Source organism: Emys orbicularis, chromosome 9, assembly GCF_028017835.1.
Source record: "Emys orbicularis isolate rEmyOrb1 chromosome 9, rEmyOrb1.hap1, whole genome shotgun sequence".
In the NCBI taxonomy this organism is placed as follows: domain Eukaryota; kingdom Metazoa; phylum Chordata; order Testudines; family Emydidae; genus Emys; species Emys orbicularis.
In genome coordinates, this window is record NC_088691.1 from 47908656 (window position 1) to 47928255 (window position 19600).

The following is a 19600-nucleotide window of genomic DNA, read 5'->3' on the forward strand; positions in this document are numbered from 1 at the left end:
AATAGAGGGTCAACTGGTTCCTGTGACTCTTGTGTTCATTTGGCGACTGCAGACATTGCACACACCCCTCTAAACACGCTCCCCTGGGCTAGCATCTTGGCAAATGTCAGCCATCGAAAGGATTAAGAATGGCTTCATTTATGATAAAATAAAGGCTGGAGGGCAGCAGATAAACTTTAGGCAACATTAGGCCACATTGCACTTGGTATATACTGCAATGGGCTTGCTGGGCTCAGGCTGCAGGGCCCGAAATAGCTGTGTGGGCATTCTCACTAGGGTGGGGCGCAGACTCAGAGAACCCCACCCCCTCGCCAGGTCTCAGAACCTGGATTCCAGCCTGAGCGGGAATGCCTACACTGCTATTTTTAGCTCCACCCAAGACCTGTCAGCCTGAGTCAATTGATCCAGGCTCTGAGATGGTGCTGCAGGTTTTTCTTTGCAGTGAAACCATACCCATATAGTGGAGTTCCTCTGCAGACAGTGTTACATTAGGTTACATGCAAGAGGTTTTCTCCAGAACTCTAAGAGCTAAAATCTTATTTTTTTTATTTATGGAAAAGAAAACTTAATTTCTGCAGAAGCTGCTGGGTGCACAGAGAAGTGCTGGACCTGCGGGCAGGCCTGCTACAGGCTCAGTCCATACACTGACTCTCCCTTAAGATTGGAGCTGAAAACCCTGCTTTGATGGAAATGATTACAAAAATACAGTTTAAAGCTGTGCGGAAAGCCTTTTAGCCGGCCAGAGCCTGAGTTCAGCGTTGTCGGCTCCTCCTGCTGGCAATTCTAATGCCATGAGTTCCTCGCTCTTCCTTAACATTCAACTACTACTAATAGACCCATGGGCTGGGAGAGGTCACCAAGCCCATTGTGAGGCAATGAGTCATCCCTGAGCTAGAGCCTGATGAAGCTGCATGTGGTGATGAGTCATCCCTGTGCTAGGCTCCTGCCAGTCCTCAAGCCAGGGGCTGGTCCAGTGATTCTCAGGGACCATCCCCATCACAATTTCTGCCAGTTTGAGCAGACTGATCCTGGTCAGGCTCAATGGCCAAGGTGGATTTCATAATGCCAGCTGGTACCCTCTACAAGCAAAATGACATTTCCAGGCTCCCCCACCACTGAGATGGCAGAGCTAGTTCAAGGTCTCCAGAATCAAGGGGCCCAGCTACAATGGGAAAACATCTTCCTAGGATCACAGATCCCAGCAGTCCCGGGCCCCCTTGTGCCGTCAGCGAAAAAAGCCCAAAGATCTAGGCCCAAAGCTCCCATTACCAGAGAGCTGATGGGAACCATTGGAAGTTTCAGGGTTTTTCAAGCAATATCACCTACTGTTCCTGGTGATGTTCTACCCAAAGAACCAAACCAGAGTAGGGATTGTCATCAGCTTATTGAGAGGCAAAGCACTGGATTGGGCATTGCCACTCCTTGGGGGCAGGGGATGGGACACAATTCTCAATGACTTTGATGAATTCGTGTTTTTTCACTCATGTTTGATGACCCAAACTCTGCCCGCTCTGCCGAAGTTGCCCTGCAGTTATTGAGACAAGGCCCCTGTTGCAGCCTACGCCACCCACTTCTGTCCCCAGGTAGCTGACAAAGCCTGGAATGAAGCAGTGCAGCTTTACCACTTCTGGCTAGGCTTGAAGGATGAGATTAAAAATGTGATATCTACCAATGTGATATATTCCATCATGTGCCAGCAATGCCCCTCTGCCATGTACATTGGCCAAACTGGACAGTCTCTACGCAAAAGAATAAATGGACCCAAATCGGACATCAAGAATTATAACATTCAAAAACCAGTAGGAGAACACTTCAATCTCCTTGGACACTCAATAATAGATTTAAAAGTGGCATTTCTTCAACAAAAAAACTTCAAAAACAGACTCCAACAAGAAACTGCAGAACTGGAATTAATTTGCAAACTGAACACCATTAAATTAGGCCTGAATAAAGACTGGGAGTGGATGGGTCACTACAAAAACTAATTTCCCCCTGCTGATACTCACACCTTCTTGTCAACTGTTTGAAATGGGCCACCTTAATTACATTGGCCTCATTAGCACTACAAAAGTGATTGTTGAGAATAGCCCACTTCCACCTTAATTGAATTGGCTCGTTAGCAGTGACCCCCCACTTGGTAAGGCAACTCTCATCTTTTCATACGCTGTGTATTTATACCTCCCTACTGTATTTTCCACTCCATGCATCTGATGAAGTGGGTTTTAGCCCACGAAAGCTTATGCCCAAATAAATTTGTTAGTCTCTAAGGTGCCACAAGGACTCCTCGTTGTTTTTATTAAAAATGAACTGGCCCAGGTCGACCCCCACCACTGCATTGTTCCCCTTCATTGACTTGTGTTGTGTATCCAAATTGACAATCGACAGTTCGATGCCAGGAAAGAAGGAAGGTGTGTGCTCAGCCCCACCTGGCCCTGCCCTATTCCTGTCCCCCTCCCCCCATGCAATCACTGGACCTGAACCCATGCAGGTAGACATGACATGAACGTGACCTCAGATCAAGAGAAGGAATAGCATTTTCTCATTGGCCTATGCCTGTACAGTGGAGAACGAGGCCACTTTGTCATCAGGTGCTCCCTGAAGTCCTGTCCCATGGGTAGTCTAGGAAAACAGTCAGGTCCAGCCTCATGCGAGGGGACGTGGCTGGCCAGAACGACAGACCCTCTCTGCTACCTATCCTAACGGCCGCAGACAATGGCCAATCTCACTTTCTGATCAAGCTCCGACTTTGAGGCCTGTCTACACCCAAAGCAAGCTGCACACAGCTCACACTGATAGATTCTGGAGCCTCTGGTAATTTCATGGACACTAAATTTGCTAAACAAACCACCTGCTGGTGCAAAGGAAGCTTATCCACAACTTGGTGGAGGCAATCAATGGCAGCTTGCTGTCCTCGAGCCTGGTCATCTCTGAGACACCCCTCCAAGTTCAACAAGGAGTCTGGTGGCACCTTAAAGACTAACAGATCTGTTAGTCTTTAAGGTGCCACCAGACTCCTTGTTGTTTTTGTAGATACAGACTAACACGGCTACCCCCTGATACTTGACACCCTCCAAGTTGTAATTCAAGACCACACTACGTTGGGGAAGAGTCAGCATGGCTTTTGAAAGGGAAATCACGTCTCACCGATCTACTAGATTTCTTTGAGGGGGGGCCACAAACGTGGACAAGGATGATCTAGTGGATATAGTGTATTCAGACTTCCAAAAAGCCTTTGACAAGATCCCTCACCAAAGGCTCTTAAGCAAAGTAGAACAGTCATGGCGTAAGAGGAAAGGTCTTCCCATGGAGCAGTTAGTGATTACAAGATAGGAAACAAAGGGTAGGAATGAATGTCAGTTTTCACAGTGGAGAGAGGTAAACAGTGGGGTCCCTGAAGGATCTGTACTGGCACCAGTTCTGTTCAAAGCACTTTCCAAAGGACATCAGCATTATCATCCCCGTTTTACAGTTAGGTAAACTGAGGCACAGAGAGGGGAAGGGACTTGGCCAAGGTCACCCAGCAGGTAAGTGGCAGGATAGAACCCAGGTCTGCTGAGTCACGGTCTAGTGTGCTCTCCCCTAGGCCACACTGCCTTTAGGGGCAAAGGACGTTAACTCTCCTGGGGGATGACACAGAGACTGGAAGGCAGGCTCTTGGTGCGTAAAAGAAGGATCAGACTCTTCTGTTTTAAAATACATGGAGCTTGATTCTTCTCACCTTTACCATAGGTGAAAATGAGGATTTCAAACAGTGCAAAGGAGATCGGAGTCAGGCGGACAGATTGGTAAATGGTTCAGCCTCCATATGGATTCTGTTACTGATTTGGGATCCAAACTGAATTGATTTATTGTAACGGAATCACATCTGTTCTCCTTGTACATTATACGTAATGTATGCTGCTCGGGATAAGCCACGCCCCAAGTGAAGCCTAATGATACGTTCTCTGCTGTTGTAATGAATGAGCAGAGTGCCCGTTTGATAATTAAACAAATGGGATCATGATAAACCCACAGCCGCTGGTGGTGGATTTTCCTTGTGCACCAAGAGCTCAATCAAGGGAATCAGACACAACTCCCCCCTTGCTTTCTGAACTGACGCTTTTTAAAAAACACGCACATGCTCACAAGAAAGGCGCAAACAGACACAAGGAGGGTGGGAACTGCACATTCATTGGACTGATGAAATCTTAATGCTCTTATTACTCTGGTCTTTGCAGCTACTCTTCCAACACCACGAAATCATATTCAGTTTCTCCCAAGGGGTGGGTAAAGGGTTAGGTGGAAGTCATCAAGGCACCCCAAAAGTGGAAGAAGTGTGGAAATGTAAGAAGTTTAGAGAAAAGGGATGAAAGCTGAAAAATTAGCATCAGATTTCAAACACTGCAGAGGGTTGGTGGTGCTTTGATCTGGGGGATTTGTGCAGACTCAGATCTTGAAGTGAATTTGAGGTTGTGGAGATTTCTGAGGGTGAGAATGGAAGTGTAGTGGGGACTGCTGACCTGAGAAAATTTTGGGAAACCCCTTTCTTTTTCTGGATCCGTGGCAGGTCTGAATGGAGTGAAATGCAAGCAGGACTGAACCTTACAGCATTTATTAGAGAAATTACACAGTTTGCTTCAAGTTTGTCATAAAAAAATAAAACCTCTTTCAACAGGGGCATTAAACATAAATGAACAATATATACATGTCCATTCCGTACTCCAGCAGCTGCAGGGGCTAGTCCATTTCCGCCTCTCTTTGGGCCTTGTATTCCTTTACGCTCGCCTGCAAATGAGATCAAATGACCAATGTCAATGCTGTATGTTTGATTAATTAAAACACAGCCAGGCCCATGCCCACACCTGAGGAGCTTTGAGAGGCTCTCTGGTTCTGAACATACTGTCCCAGGCAGAGTAAGACAAGAAAAGTGCAACATTTTAATGAGGCTGAGGCTCCTGCTTGAAAAGGCTGGAGGGTCTAGGAGGACCGAAGGGTGGGGAAGAAAACCGATGAGCTTTAGGTGCTCTGAGAAATGGTTGCATTTTATTTCTGATCACAGCCTTGGATCACTGTAAGGGAGGTGAGGCAGCGCCCCCAGGAGTAGCCCTGAGATCAGCTGCCTATTGACACAGATTCTTTACGGATTACAGCAGCATGTTTGAAAGAGAACAAATTCAGGGCCCATTTTTGACCCCACTGAGGTCATTGCCACTGCATCAGGCCCTTCCTTAAAAGAGCACAGGTCCACATTCGTTAGGGTTGGGGGGAGCAAATTATTACATCAGCTTATTGCTGATTGATCCCAAACTTATTTTTGTAGCCCTGCTGCATCCAGGTTCCATATGCACCACTTACACCCAAGCCACCTTTCACACTGGCATTCTTACCCCCCTACCACACCAAATTGTCTCTATGATGCACTAGCTGCTCTCTACCACAAACAGGATTACTGAGCCTCTGGTGGCTTTCCAAATCCTATCCCCCCGGTATGGTAGAAAAAACACCTCTTCCAAGATGATGGGGAAACCCCTTGGATGTGGAATGCAGATTTGTGCATTCTCTGCGCTTCACTTTACACTGCAGTAAAATGTAACGAACAGGGTGAAATAGCAATATTTTGCATTTAACTTGTACAGCAATTTTCATCTGAGGATCCCAAAGTACTCTACAAACACTGCTTGCTTCTCAGAACCCCCCTTTTAGAGGCAGGCGAAGTGTCATTTTAGAGATGGGGAAACCGAGTCACACGGAGGTGAAGTGACTTCCCCAAGGTCACACAGCGATTCAGTGTCAGAGCTGGTCAGAGAGCCCAAGTCTGCTGACTCCCAGTTCCACTTCTCTAACTACTACAACTGGCTGCCTACAAATATGTGCAGATCTTGCAAGAAGAGTGAGGGGGGGGGATCGGTTAACATCTGCAACCATGGACATGTTAGTGCCTCTGTCATTCAATCAATGCAGCCAGCTATTTCTCTCCTTCACAGACCACAGAGAGGGGAGCCCAGAGTCATTCTACCATGAAGCAGTTACCTCACCTCAAACTTGCTAAGCACGTGCTGGCAGACGTCCACCAGTTCTGTCAGTCCTCTCCGGAATGGCTCAATGGCCAGGATCCCCCCTTCAGAAAAGGAGAAGCATTCACAGAAAGTGTGGCTGGCTCCAGTATTGGACATGGGGCCCTTCCCCTCCTAACCCAGCTCAGTAGTGACCAACCATCATACACCTCTTTGGCAGCCCCTGTGATGAGGTGAGGATCTTAGGCCAGCATCCACGTCATGCTCCCTCCCACTCCCATCAGCAGTCTGAGAAGATCATACAAGGACGGAATGGAGGCTTGAAATGGTGTCTCAGAGCCCCAAGTCCAGGCTGAAGCCCTTTGGCAGGGGACAGCGTAGGGGAAGCTTGCCCTGCAGTTTGTGCTGTGGACAGATATAGGGCTCCGCTCTCCCGGACCAGCAATCCAGCACTTTGCAGTACTGCTAAATTCTTCAAAAAATTAAAAAGCCATCTAGCACAACTTGGCCATTTCCAGTGGCTCTGCTCTTCTCTTCTACGCAACCGACACTCAAGGCCATAGGAGAGGGGACCTGTGAGCTGGGAACCAAGTTAGAGGCTCTGGCTGGGTTCTACAAACTATTCAGAGGGAAAATTGTGAGATAGGTATGGAAATGGAGCCGCTCATCAGCCTCGCTCTTGCAATGGCAGATACAGTCCCAGGCGAGTCCTGCAGGCTGCCCTTTGATGTGGACATCAGGATAGGATGAGGGGAACACAGAGTATGGCACCTGGAGGGCACCCTGCTGCATAGAGCACTTGCGGTGCTATTCACCCCAGGAATTAGCAATATCTGCCCATCGAGCTGTGTAACAGACTGGATCTGGATCTGTTGTTTAGTGTGTAATGTAACAAGTTTTGTGTGAAGATCTAACTTGGAGGGGGCATCCGGGAGCTAACTAGGGGGTGATGCCAGGTGGGATGCCCAGGGCTGAGTGAGGCTTTGGGACCACAACTCCCCAGGCTTGCGGATTACTACAGAGGCCACGTCTGGGCTCTGCAGTGGGGGATGACGGAGACCAGCTCTATCATTGCTACTCAAGCTGCACTGATCATGGATGGTGATTGCAACTGCCCTGTAGAATGCTGGAATCAATGACACGCAGAGGGTGGGAAAGACTTCACAGGCTGGCAGATCCATGGTTTCAGGGCCTGACATGGCAAGGGACAGCTGACCAGGGAAGCCCAGCTGCATTCCTACCTCTGGTCTGGATCCGGAAGTTGATTTTGCTTTCAGATGGGTGGGTGATGCTGTAACCACAAAACTCCACTTCAGAGCTACAGGAGAGACAGAAGCAGGAAGCACAAGTGGGCTCTCAGAATCAGCAGAAAGCCAACTGCAGAGACACTCATGTTTAGGAAGCCTCTGAAGCAAGCAGACCTGCGATGCATCTTGGTCCCACGTGTTTCAAAAGCAATCACTTCCCATTACCCACAGCTCTCTGAGAGAGGCGTGCAGAGGAAAAGGTGTGCCGGATCCTAAAGTGGGGTATGGAACAAGATAAACATCCCCTGCCTTTTCTATGTTGTGGATGGATTTCACGCCTGCCCAGACCCAAACTTGAGACCAGTCAAGTGGTTGCCCTGGCTTTAGCAGCTGAAAGAAAGCATGGCCTAAAGGTTACAGCACTGGTTTGCTGATGGTGATTTATCATGAGCAGCTTACAAGACTATCACAATTTGTCCTTTGAAATTATCAATTGAAAAGCCCCCTTCTGGAATACTTCTAGAGCTGGAACTCGTGACAAGAAGTTCCTCATAAATATTCACTATTGGATAGTTTGGATAGGGTCATGTAAGTCATGAGATACTATTCTTTTGACTGCATGAGCATACGAATCAGGCTCCCTGTGCGAATATTTGTGTTTGCAAATTCAAAATAAGTTTCTCTAATACTCACTTGAACACTGGCTGTTTCCACTCCCAGGCCTGACAGTAAACTTGTTCCCAAAGGGGCAGAGATGCAGTCAAAGTGCATTTGTTTAAAGAACCCAAGTATGGAGATTTGCAATATTCATCCGGCTTCAGAAGTGCCAGAGGTGCTAGATCAAAAGTCTAGGGACAGCAAACATAGCCCTGAGGTGGTACCAGTTATCACAGGGACTCCACTTACTTTTTCATGATCATGTAACGGAGAGAGTTGCCAAATGTGTGGTCCTCATCATGTAACACAAATGTGACGCAGTTTCCATCCGTCCCATCTGCCTGGACCTGCCAGAGACAGGAAAGCAAGAGGAGCACAAGAATATGGTTATATCTCCAGATGATTTAAACTCCTCCTGAAGTAATTAAGGCCAGGCCTACACTAGAAAAATGACTCACTTCTGATGACTGGTGTCAGCAACAGGTTCACCCATCCATGGTATGACTGTAAGCATAGACCTGGACAACTAGGTTCATCATTGTTCATCTATGTTCATCATTGTGTTAGAAAACAGTGGTTGAGATTTGCCAAGAGCTTGTTTTTGGAGAAATGCCACAGCTGGAGTATGGGCCCACCACATAAATCTGGAGTGAAAAAAAATATAAAGCCAGAGCCTTCCTCTTAGAACCCAGGGATTTCTAGGCTGCCAGATAGATGAAGGCTAGATATACTGCATGATAGAAAAGCTGGGAATTATTATTATATGCACAGTCAAAGGGTTAGTGTTATCCTAGGTTCTGATCCTTCCATTTCTTGCACACCCAAAGGTCCCAGCCTTCAAAGGGAATTTTGGGAGCATGAGTACAAGATCCCACCCTCAACGACCTTTAATACCAAGCCGTTCTTGGATCGCATTCACCGGGAGTCACATTCCAGACCCAACAATAGACTCATAGACTTTAAGGTCAGAAGGGACCATTATGATCTTCTAGTCTGACCTCCTGCATAATGCAGGCCACAGAATCTCACCCACCCACTCCTGTAACAAACCCCTGCCCTATGTCTTAGCTATTGAAGTCCTCAACTTGTGGTTTAAAGACTTCAAGGTGCAGAGAATCCTCCAGCAAGTGACCTGTACCCCACGCTGCAAAGAAAGGCAAAAAAACCCCAGGCCCTCTGCCAATCTGCCCTGGAGGAAAATTCCTTCCCAACCCCAAATATGGGCAAGACTCACCAGCCAGACACCCAGGAAAGAATTCTCTGTAGTAACTCAGATCCCACCCCATCTATCATCCCATCACAAGCCATTGGGCATATTTACCGCTAATAGTCAAAGATCAATTAATTGCCAAAATTAGGCTATCCCATCGTATCCCTTCCATAAACTTATCAAGCTTAGTCTTGAAGCCAGATATGTCTTTTGCCTCCACTGCTCCCCTTGGAAGGCTATTCCAGAACTTCACTCCTCTGATGGTTAGAAACCTTCGTCTAATTTCAAGTCTAAACTTCCTGATGGCCAGTTTATATCCATTTGTTCTTGTATCCACATTGGTACTAAGCTTAAATAATTCCTCTCACTCCCTGATATTTATCCCTCTGATATATTTATAGAGAGCAATCATATCTCCCCTCAGCCTTCTTTTGGTTGGGTTAAACAAGCCAAGCTCTTTGAGTCTCCTTTCATAAGACAGGTTTTCCATTCCTCGGATCATCCTAGTAGCCCTTCTCTGTACCTGTTCCAGTTTGAATTCATCCTTCTTAAACATGGGAGACCAGAACTGCACACAATATTCCAGATGAGATCTAACCAGTGCCTTGTATAATGGTACTAACACCTCCTTAGCTCTACTGGAAATACCTCGCCTGATGCATCCCAAGACCGCATTAGCTTTTTTCACAGCCATATCACATTGGCGGCTCATAGTCATCCTGTGATCAACCAATACTCCGAGGTCCTTCTCCTCCTCTGTTACTTCCAATTGATGTGTCCCCAGTTTATAACAAGAATTCTTGTTATTAATCCCTAAAAGCACAACCTTGCACTTTTCACTATTAAATTTCATCCTATTACTATTACTCCAGTTTACAAGGTCATCCAGATCTTCCTGTATGATATCCCGGTTCTTCTCTGTATTGGCAATACCTCCCAGCTTCGTGTCATCCGCAAACTTTATTAGCACATTCCCAGTTTTTGTGCCAAGGTCAGTAATAAAAAGATTAAATAACTGTGAGTCTGTGGAAACTGGCACCTAGAGTGTAACAAGACTCTGCTTTTTTTCACTCAAGAGAGGGGGGAAATAGTCCCAGCATCTATTGCTGCTGGAGGAGTCGTAGGGATACCAGCTGGGATCCATTGTGGGGAGAAAAAGGAGAATATCTAGGAATAATGGGATGAAATAAAAAGAAATAAGCAATGAGGTGAGACAGCAGGAAAAGCTTCCTAAAGGAGAAAGTTTGTTGTGAGGAGTCAGGCCAAGTCTACACTTACAAGCGTACAGCAGCACAGCTGCACCAATACAGCCGTGCCGCTGTCAGAGCGCTCGTGTAGCCACGTTATGCTGATGGGAGAGACCTCTCCCATCAACAATGAGCAGCAGTAGCTATGGCAGCAGGAGAGAGCTGGCGGCCACTTCTGGGACCGCGCAGAGCCAGGGAGCCTGCCTTAGCCCCGGGCCCTGCTGCGCCGCTTACCGGACTTTTAACTTTTACAACAGGCTACATAAAAAACACTAGCAAAGTCAGTACAAACTGAAATTTCATACAGACAATGACTTGTTTATACTGCTCTATATACTATACACTGAAATGTAAGTACAATATTTATATTCCAATTGATTCATTTTATAATTATATGGTATAAATGAGAAAGTCAGCAATTTTTCAGTAACAAGTGTGCTGTGACACTTTTGTATTTTTATGTCTAATTTTGTAAGCAGGTAATTTTTAAATCATCAGCTTGGTTTTCTCTGCACTGATTTCCGTGTCATATTTTGTGGAGGTTTCATCCAATCATTTCACAAGGTTGGCAAGTTCATCTTCGCTGCCTGCCAGGCCATCAATGTCATCAGAAAACCAAAGATTTCAGATTGTTCGCCCCCCAATGCTGACTGTGCATATGTGATCTTCTAGGGAATCAGTCATTACGCGCTCCAAGTAGATGTTGAACAGTCTGGGTGAAAGAAGGCAGCCTTGGTACAAAACCACTCTCCTATTGTGCCATTGATAAGAACTGCACTGCTGGCCTTGGCATACAGTTGTTTAATGGTAAGAATAAACTTACAACCAACATTGTACTTCTTCATAGTTGCCCAGAGAGCTTTGGAAGTGCCATACTCTGTCAAATACCTTCTTGAAGTCAACAAAGATGTGGTAGATGTCCTGCTGGTGTTGTAAGTACTTCTCACATAGAACATGAAGGTTGAAAATCTGTTCTGTGGTACTTCTTCCAGCACGAAAGCCAGCCTGTTCTTCAGCAATGATATTCTCAGTTTGTGGCTTCAATCTGTTCAATATGACTTTCAACAGCACTTTGCTGGGATGGCTAATTAAACTTATGGTCCGATAATTTTGACACAATTGCAGGTTGCCTTTCTTTGGCAGAGTGACTGTGTCCACGTGGAGGCCACTCCTCTTGCAGATCTTGGTGAGTACATCTATTACACTATTTCTCCTCTGAATTTCATCAATTCGGCTGGGATGTTGTCAATACCTGTAGCCTTTCCATTCTTGAGTGATTTCACAGCCGTCTCCACTTCTTCACGTAGTATTGGAAAGTCATCCTCCTCTGTTGAATCTGGGCTGTCTAAGCTGATGACAAACAAATGTAATGGGATCAGCTCACATATCACGGTCAGTGGACTAGAGCTGGAGACAGTAAAACAGTTCAAGTATTTGGGGCAATCATCCTCATAAGTCATGTGCTCCAGCCCCCTAATCATTTTTGTTGCCCTCCACTGGACTCTTTCCAATTTTTCCACATTCTTCTTGTAGTGTGGGGCCCAAAACTGGACACAGTACTCCAGATGAGGCCTCACCAATGCCAAATACAGGGGAATGATCATGTCCCCCGATCTGCTGGCAATGCCCCTACTTATACAGCCCAAAATGCCGTTGGCCTTCTTGACAACAAGGGCACACTGTCGACTCATATCCAGCTTCTTGTCCACTGTAACCCCTAGGTTCTTTTCTGCAGCACTGCTGCCTAGCCATTCGGTCCCTAGTCTGTAGCAGTGCATGGGATTCTTCCGTCCTAAGTGCGGGACTCTGCACTTGTCCTTGTTGAACCTCATCAGGTTTCTTTTGGCCCAATCCTCTAATTTGTCTAGGTCCTTCTGTATCCTATCCCTACCCTCCAGCGTATCTACCACTCCTCCCAGTTTAGTGTCATCTGCAAACTTGCTGAGAGTGCAGTCCACGCCATCCTCCAGATCATTAATGAAGATATTGAACAAAACCGGCCCCAGGACCGACCCAGCTTTCTATCCACCTTATAGTCCATTCATCCAGCCCATACTTCTTTAACTTGCTGGCAAGAATACTGTGGGAGACCGTATCAAAAGCTTTGCTAAAGTCAAGGAATAACACATCAACTGCTTTCCCCTCATCCACAGACCCAGCTATCTCATCATAGAAGGCAATTAGGTTAGTCAGGCATGACTTGCCACTGGTGAATCCATGCTGACTGTTCCTGATCACTTTCTTCTCCTCTAAGTGCTTCAGAATTGATTCCTTGAGGACCTGCTCCATGATTTTTCCAGGTACTGAGGTGAGGCTGACTGGCCTGTAGTTCCCTGGATCCTCCTTCTTCCCTTTTTTAAAGATGGGCACTACATTAGCCTTTTTCCAGTCATCCGGGACCTCCCCCGATCGCCATGAGTTTTCAAAGATAATGTCCAATGGCTCTGCAATCACATCCGCCAACTCCTTTAGCACCCTCGGATGCAGCGCATCCGGCCCCATGGATTTGTGCTCATCCAGCTTTTCTAAATAGTCCTGAACCACTTCTTTCTCCACAGAGGGCTGGTCACCTCCTCCCCATGTTGTGCTGCCCAGTGCAGTAGTCTGGGAGCTGACCTTGTTCGTGAAGACAGAGGCAAAAAAAGCATTGAGTACATTAGCTTTTTCTACATCCTCTGTCACTAGGTTGCCTCCCTCATTCAGTAAGGGGCCCCACACTTTCCTTGACTTTCTTCTTGTTGCTAATATACCTGAAGAAACCCTTCTTGTTACTCTTAACATCTCTTGCTAGCTGCAACTCCAAGTGTGATTTGGCCTTCCTGATTTCACTCCTGCATGCCTGAGCAATATTTTTATACTCCTCCCTGGTCATTTGTCCAATCTTCCACTTCTTGTAAGCTTCTTTTTTGTGTTTAAGATCAGCAAGGATTTCACTGTTAAGCCAAGCTGGTCGCCTGCCATATTTACTATTCTTTCTACACATCGGGATGGTTTGTTCCTGCAACCTCAATAAGGATTCTTTAAAATACAGCCAGCTCTCCTGGACTCCTTTCCCCCTCATGTTAGTCTCCCAGGGGATCCTGCCCATCAGTTCCCTGAGGGAGTCAAAGTCTGCTTTTCTGAAGTCCAGGGTCCATATTCTGCTCTTATGTCCATTTCTGAAAATGCCACTTTTGTCTCCTCTCAATTTCTCCCTCCCTCCGCTGTTGGCTTGGGTTTTAACTTCATACCTGTGTCATTTAGCTCCATGAAATATATTATACAAAATAAAGTGGCATCACATCCTGTGGTGCTGACAAGCATTAGATAGAGCTACTGATGTTTCTCTAAAGATCAGGGGTGAACTCTGAACTCAAAAACATCCTCCATTACCTTGTGACAAACACCCTAAAACAGCTATGTTCCTAGGTTCAAGAATTCTATGTGCAAACATCCCACACTGCTGCCTGGGGAGGAGGGAAGCCCACTACAGAATCAGTACTTACTAGGGCTGTCGATTAATCACAGTTAATGCATGCGATTAAATAAAAAAAATTATTCGCAATTAAAAAAATTAATTGAAATTAATAGCAGTTTTAATTGCACTGTTTAATAAATTTCAATTGGTATTTTATTGTTTAAGATTTTGATTTTTGTACATTTTCATATATATTGCATTCTGTGTAACTGCAATCAAAGTGTATATTTTTTATTATAAATATCTACACTGTAAAAATGATAAACAAAAGAAACAATATTTTTCAATTCACCTCATACAAGTACTGTAGTGCAATCTCTGTCGTGAAAATGCAACTTACAAATGTACATTTTTTTGTTAAATAACTGCGCTCAAAAACAAAACAATGTAAAACTTCAGAGCCTACAAGTCCACTCAATCCTACTTCTTTTTCAGCCAATCACAAGCAGACAAATAAGTTTGTTTACATTTACAGGAGATAATGCTGCCCTCTTATTTACAATGTTACCAGAAAGTGAGAACAGGCATTTGCTTGGCACTTTTGTAGCCGGCATTGCAAGGTATTTACGTGCCAGATATGCTAAACAGAAAGTGTTACTCTTAAAAGAGTAACACTCTGATGCGGAAACTACAGAACCTGAACCACCAAAACCAAAAACAACCTTCTGCTGGTGGCATCTGACTCAGATAATGAAAATGAACATTCATCGGTCCATATTGTTTTGGATTGTTATCGAGCAGAACCCGTCATCAGCACAGATCCATGTCCCCTGGAATGGTGGTTGAAGCATGAAGGGACATATGAATCATTAGTGCATCTGCATGTAAATATCTTGCAATGCCGGCTACAACAGTGCCATGTGAATGCCTGTTCTCACTTTCAGGTGACATTGTAAACAAGAAACATTATCTCCTGCAAATGTAAACAAACTTGTTCGTCTTAGCGATTGGCTGAACAAGAAGTATGACTGAGTGGACTTGCAGCCTCTAAAATTTTACATTGTTTTATTTTTGAATGCAGTTTGTTTTGTACATAATTCTACATTTGTAAGTTCAACTTCCATGATAAAGCAATTGCACTATAGTACTTGTATTAGGCAAATTTAAAAATACCTTTTTTCTTTTGTTTTTTTACAGTGCAAATACTTGTAATAAAAAATAAATATAAAGGGAGGACTGTACACTTTGTACTCTGTGTTGTAATTGAAATCAATATATTTGAAAATGTAGAAAACATCCACAAATATTTAAATAAACCGTATTCTATTAATTTTTTTAATCGCGCAATTAATCGCAATTAATTTTTTTAATCACTTGACAGCCCTAGTACTTACCCCTTCTATCTATCTCAGACATTATACAGACCTCTCACTGCAGCATCTGAGCACCTTACAGTCTTTAATATAGTTATGCTTCCAATGCCCTGGGAAGTAAGGCAGTGCTATTATCCTTATTGTACAGATGGGGAATTGTGGTCCAGAGAGACTAAGCAACTGGCCCAAGGTTATACAGGGAGTCTGTAAAAGAGCAGGGAACTGAACCTGGTTTGCCCAAATCCTAGGCGGGTGCCCTAACCACCATCCCTCCTCAGACATCCCTTAGACTGCATAGCCCACCTGCCATGTAGATGATCCACTGGATTCAAGCTCTGTATCTCAAGAGAGGGCAAGTGAAGGGGCATATAATGGCTGTTTGCCATAGCACTACCTAACCCCAAATAAAACCAATCCAGGGCCTCACCCAGTATACAACTTCATACTGACCATATCTCTGTTCAGCCTGACCTGGTTCCCTGCCTGTTCTGTGAAACAATGAGAGCAGCAGGGGAGCTCTGGCATCTCAACTCCTGAAGAAGCCACACACTGCCATGAAGCAGGGCTGTGGAGATGGCAGAAGGGAGTGACTTCTGTGCCAATGCCAGCTGTCTCCAGCAGCTCTCCTATGACCTATACATTCATCAAGGACCTATGGATTTTTGGAGATGGGGACCTCCTGCCACTTCTGTGAATCCCTGATAGAAAGATTTCTTCACCGATGTGTGATTAACCCTTGCAGGAAAACACTGAGCCCATCGTAATTCACTGCTATGCAAGGGACACGATTTTGTCTGCTAAACAAACTAATCACCCAGCTGTTCCACTGCTGGGCTAGACTGATTATAAAATACTATGCTACATGCCATGCAGCTGTGGTTTCACATACAACTTTCAGTTCTGGCACAATATCCCATTTTTATAGAACCGTTTAATTTAATGTATTGGGTTACAGTCAATTGAACCCTCCCTATGAAGGCCTATGCTCCTAATCCTGGTCCCAACTCCCACTGATATCAATGCCAAAACTCCCCATTCTTTTCAGTGTCATTAGATTCCTAGATTCCAAGGCCAGAAGGGACCGTTGTGATCACCTAGTCTCATCTCCTGTATAACCCAGGCCAGAGAACTGCACAACAATAATCCCTAGAGCAGAGCTTTTCGAAAAACATCCAATCAAAATTGTCAGTGATGAAGAACCCATCACAACCCTTGGTTGTTCCAATGGTTAATTATTCTCACTGTTAAAAATGTATGCTTTATTTCCAGTCTGAAATTGTCTATTTTTAACATCCAGCCATTATATCATGCTATACCTTTCTCTGGCCAGGTCTACGCTACAAATTTACATCAGTGTAACTACATCACTCAGGGTTGTGAAAAATCCACACCCCAGAGCAATGCAGTTATACTGACTTAACCCCTGGTGCAGACAGCACTATGTCAACAGGAGGGCTTCTCCTGTCAACATAGCTAGTTACTGCCTCTTACAGAGGTGGCTTAACTACGCTGGTGGGAGAAAGTCTCCTGTCAGATAGTAGTGTCTTCACTGAAGCGCTATAGTGGCACAACTGCATTGGTGCAGCTGTGCTGCTTCAGCGTTTTAAGTGTAGACCTACCCTTGGATAGATGGGAGAGCCCATTATTAAATAACCTTCTCTTTGTTAAGATCAAGCACCTTGTGTCTATCACTGTAAGGAAGGTTTTCTAATCCTTTAATCATTCACATGGCTCTTCGCTGAACGCTCTCCAATTTATTAACAGATGCTATACATCTGAAGAAGTGAGGTTTTTACCCACGAAAGCTTATGCCCAAATAAATTTGTTAGTCTTTAAGGTGCCACCAGACTCCTTGTTGTTTTTGTAGATACAGACTAACACGGCTACCCCCTGATACTTGACTCCAATTTATTAACATCCTTCTTGACTCCCTTGCTCCAAACCACACTGCAAATCAAGCATAAAATGTTCTTAATTATAAACAACACATCTGCTGTTACCAACAGCCAATATTTAGAACTACATTATACAGAGGAAGTTTGCAGCATTAATTGTAATGGAGGCTCAAGCTGAATGTAGAGAGATGAAAACTCTGAATGGGACTGGCTGAAGATCAGTAACAGGTTGGTGGCTCCTCTACTGCTCTGTAGCTATGCCACATCTTATCTTCTTCTGAAGGATACACTTGCTTTCTGGCCTCAGTTGCAGGGCACATTTAGCTAATTTTTAACAGAGCGGTGGGCTGTGGAGGCAAAAGGTCCTAGCAAAACCAGAAGTGTGGCCTTACACTTAAGGAGACTTGAAATCTTATTACTACTGAACATTTAAATTGCAGTAGTGCCTAGCTTTGACCAAGCTGGGATCCATTGTGCTAGGTACTGTACAAATATAGTGTGACTGACAATCCGGGCCCTGCTCAAAGGGATTTAGGCACCTAATTCCCAATGGGAAATCAATGGGAGTTAGGTGCCTAAATAGCTTTGGGGATCTGCGCCTTACAGGCTAGAAGAAAAGACAACAGGTGATGAGACAACTAAGTAGGTGGGGAAGGGGGGAACAGCGTTTCCAGCTGTCTAGAATCACAAGTGTTTTTCTTAAAGCCCCAACTTCTAGATTCACGTGATTTTGTGAGAACCTGTTTTCATTTCCAAAGAAAAGTAAAGTTTCTAGTGCTCGTGGCAGTAGAGAAAGCTTGAAAACATGAGCCTCAAAAGAGGCTCAAAACCCAGAAAGAAAATAAAAAGAACCCACATTTACTAGATTTTAAAATCTCATGATTTCGGGGAGGAGCTCAACTCATTATGTTTGAAGGGTTGGGGGTGGCAGTACTGGGGTATGGAGGCTGGGGACACACAAATAAAACAGCATTTTAGCACAGATCTGGGTGTAAGTCCCAGTTCTGCCGCAGGCTCCCTGGGGCAATCATCACTCACCCTAGTGCCTCAGACCCAGCCCCCATCTGCAGAACAGAGACAACGCGCCTTTTCTCTCCGAATCCAGGAACGTAGGTGAGCTCTCAGATATTCCAGCCATGGGAGCCAGATAAAGATCGAGCTAGGCAGAAAACAGGGCCACCCATGAATGCAGTCCCAGGCCCACGGAAGCTGAGGGATTTGGGAACAGCACACCCTGTGGCCTGGGGGCTGCATACGGGAAACAGTGGGTCACCACGTGGCTCTTCTGCCACAAGCCTGAGCCCCCCAGCCTGCCTCCCTAGTGCTCTTAGCATCCAGCCAGGGAGCCCTGGCCTCCCAGACACTCACCATCTCAAGCACCGGCTTCCTCTCCACCTCTTCAGCCATTGCTGCCTGGGAGGAATTCCCTTCCTCCTCCTCCGACACTGCTAAGGGATTCTGGGAGTTGTAGTCCAACCCTAGTGAAGTGGGCAAACAAGGAAGATTTTGGTGTGCTCTGAAATCACTTTCCTGGCATTGCCAAATTGGAGTCTCTCTATATTTGTTGTGTTTCTTAAAGCCCGAAGCTCCTGGGGTCCCGTGATTGCGTGGGAATTTCAGCTTTTAGTGTTTTTAAATAAGTTTCTAGCCCTCTGTTGAAGAGAAAAGCTTGGAAATGTGACCTGAGTGCAGCCTAAAGGTTCAAAACTCAGTAATGTGTTAATAAAAATTAGTCAAGGCCCTAAAATCATGAGATTGGCTTAAAAATCAGTTGGGTTTCTTTTTGTTTGTGTTCTGGTGCTGGTACATGTATGGTTCATGCTTTCAAGCACTTCTCTGCCGCCAAGAGGGCCAGAAATTTACCTTTTTAAAAAATGAATGCTGCAATTGTCAGGAAATAATCGGATTCCATAACTGAGATGCTAACATAGCCACCAAATATTGTGCCACTCACAGTAAAATTGCAAGGAGTGACAGTATAGAAAACCAGAAGTCAAATAAAAAGAACTCCAGATGTACTATTAAAAAGCAACAACGCAAAACAAAACAAAAACCCTTGTGTTTTTTAAGTCAGTCTCATAATTTGGAGGGGCCTGGCTCAAATTTGAACACTTAAGGTTGGTGATGCTGCTGCTCTTGTGGCACGTTAATTCCACTTAGAGGCATTCATAGGATCTGCCAAGGGTCTGTATGACACTGGCTGCCTGGGAGAGATGCAGTGAGAGCAGGATTAGGAAATGAAGATATGTGAAAAATAAAGGGTAACTTATTTTTAAAGGACAGTACCACAACAAGCCATGTCCTTGGCACCTAACTACGTATCTGCATCACAGAGCATATGTCCTGAGCATGACTGGTGCTGAAATATGGAGAAAACTGTGTCTCACCCTGCTGAGTGAGGAAACGGATGGTAGAGATAGCATCATGTGAGATGCTACAGGATCAGGACTGGTCATCACCAAAACAACCTAACCCTGGGTTTGAATCTCAAACATACTGTGAAGTCTTGTTCTGAGTGAAGAGATGGTACATCACTAAGGCTACGTTAGGGGTATTTTTAGTAAAAGTAATGAACAGGTCA

General features: G+C 45.1%; 1 protein-coding gene across 1 annotated transcript; it reads right to left on the reverse strand.

The window, feature by feature from the left end:
* Positions 1–4575: 4575 nt before the first annotated feature.
* Positions 4576–18454, reverse strand: LOC135883863 (DNA-directed RNA polymerases I and III subunit RPAC2-like). The gene is made up of 5 exons (XM_065411129.1): positions 18388–18454; positions 8147–8244; positions 7235–7311; positions 6015–6097; positions 4576–4764 (listed from the first exon to the last, which is right to left on the reverse strand). The coding sequence occupies exons 1-5, from the start codon at positions 18424–18426 to the stop codon at positions 4717–4719; spliced, it is 345 nt and encodes a 114-aa protein (XP_065267201.1). The 5' UTR covers positions 18427–18454; the 3' UTR covers positions 4576–4716.
* Positions 18455–19600: the final 1146 nt, after the last annotated feature.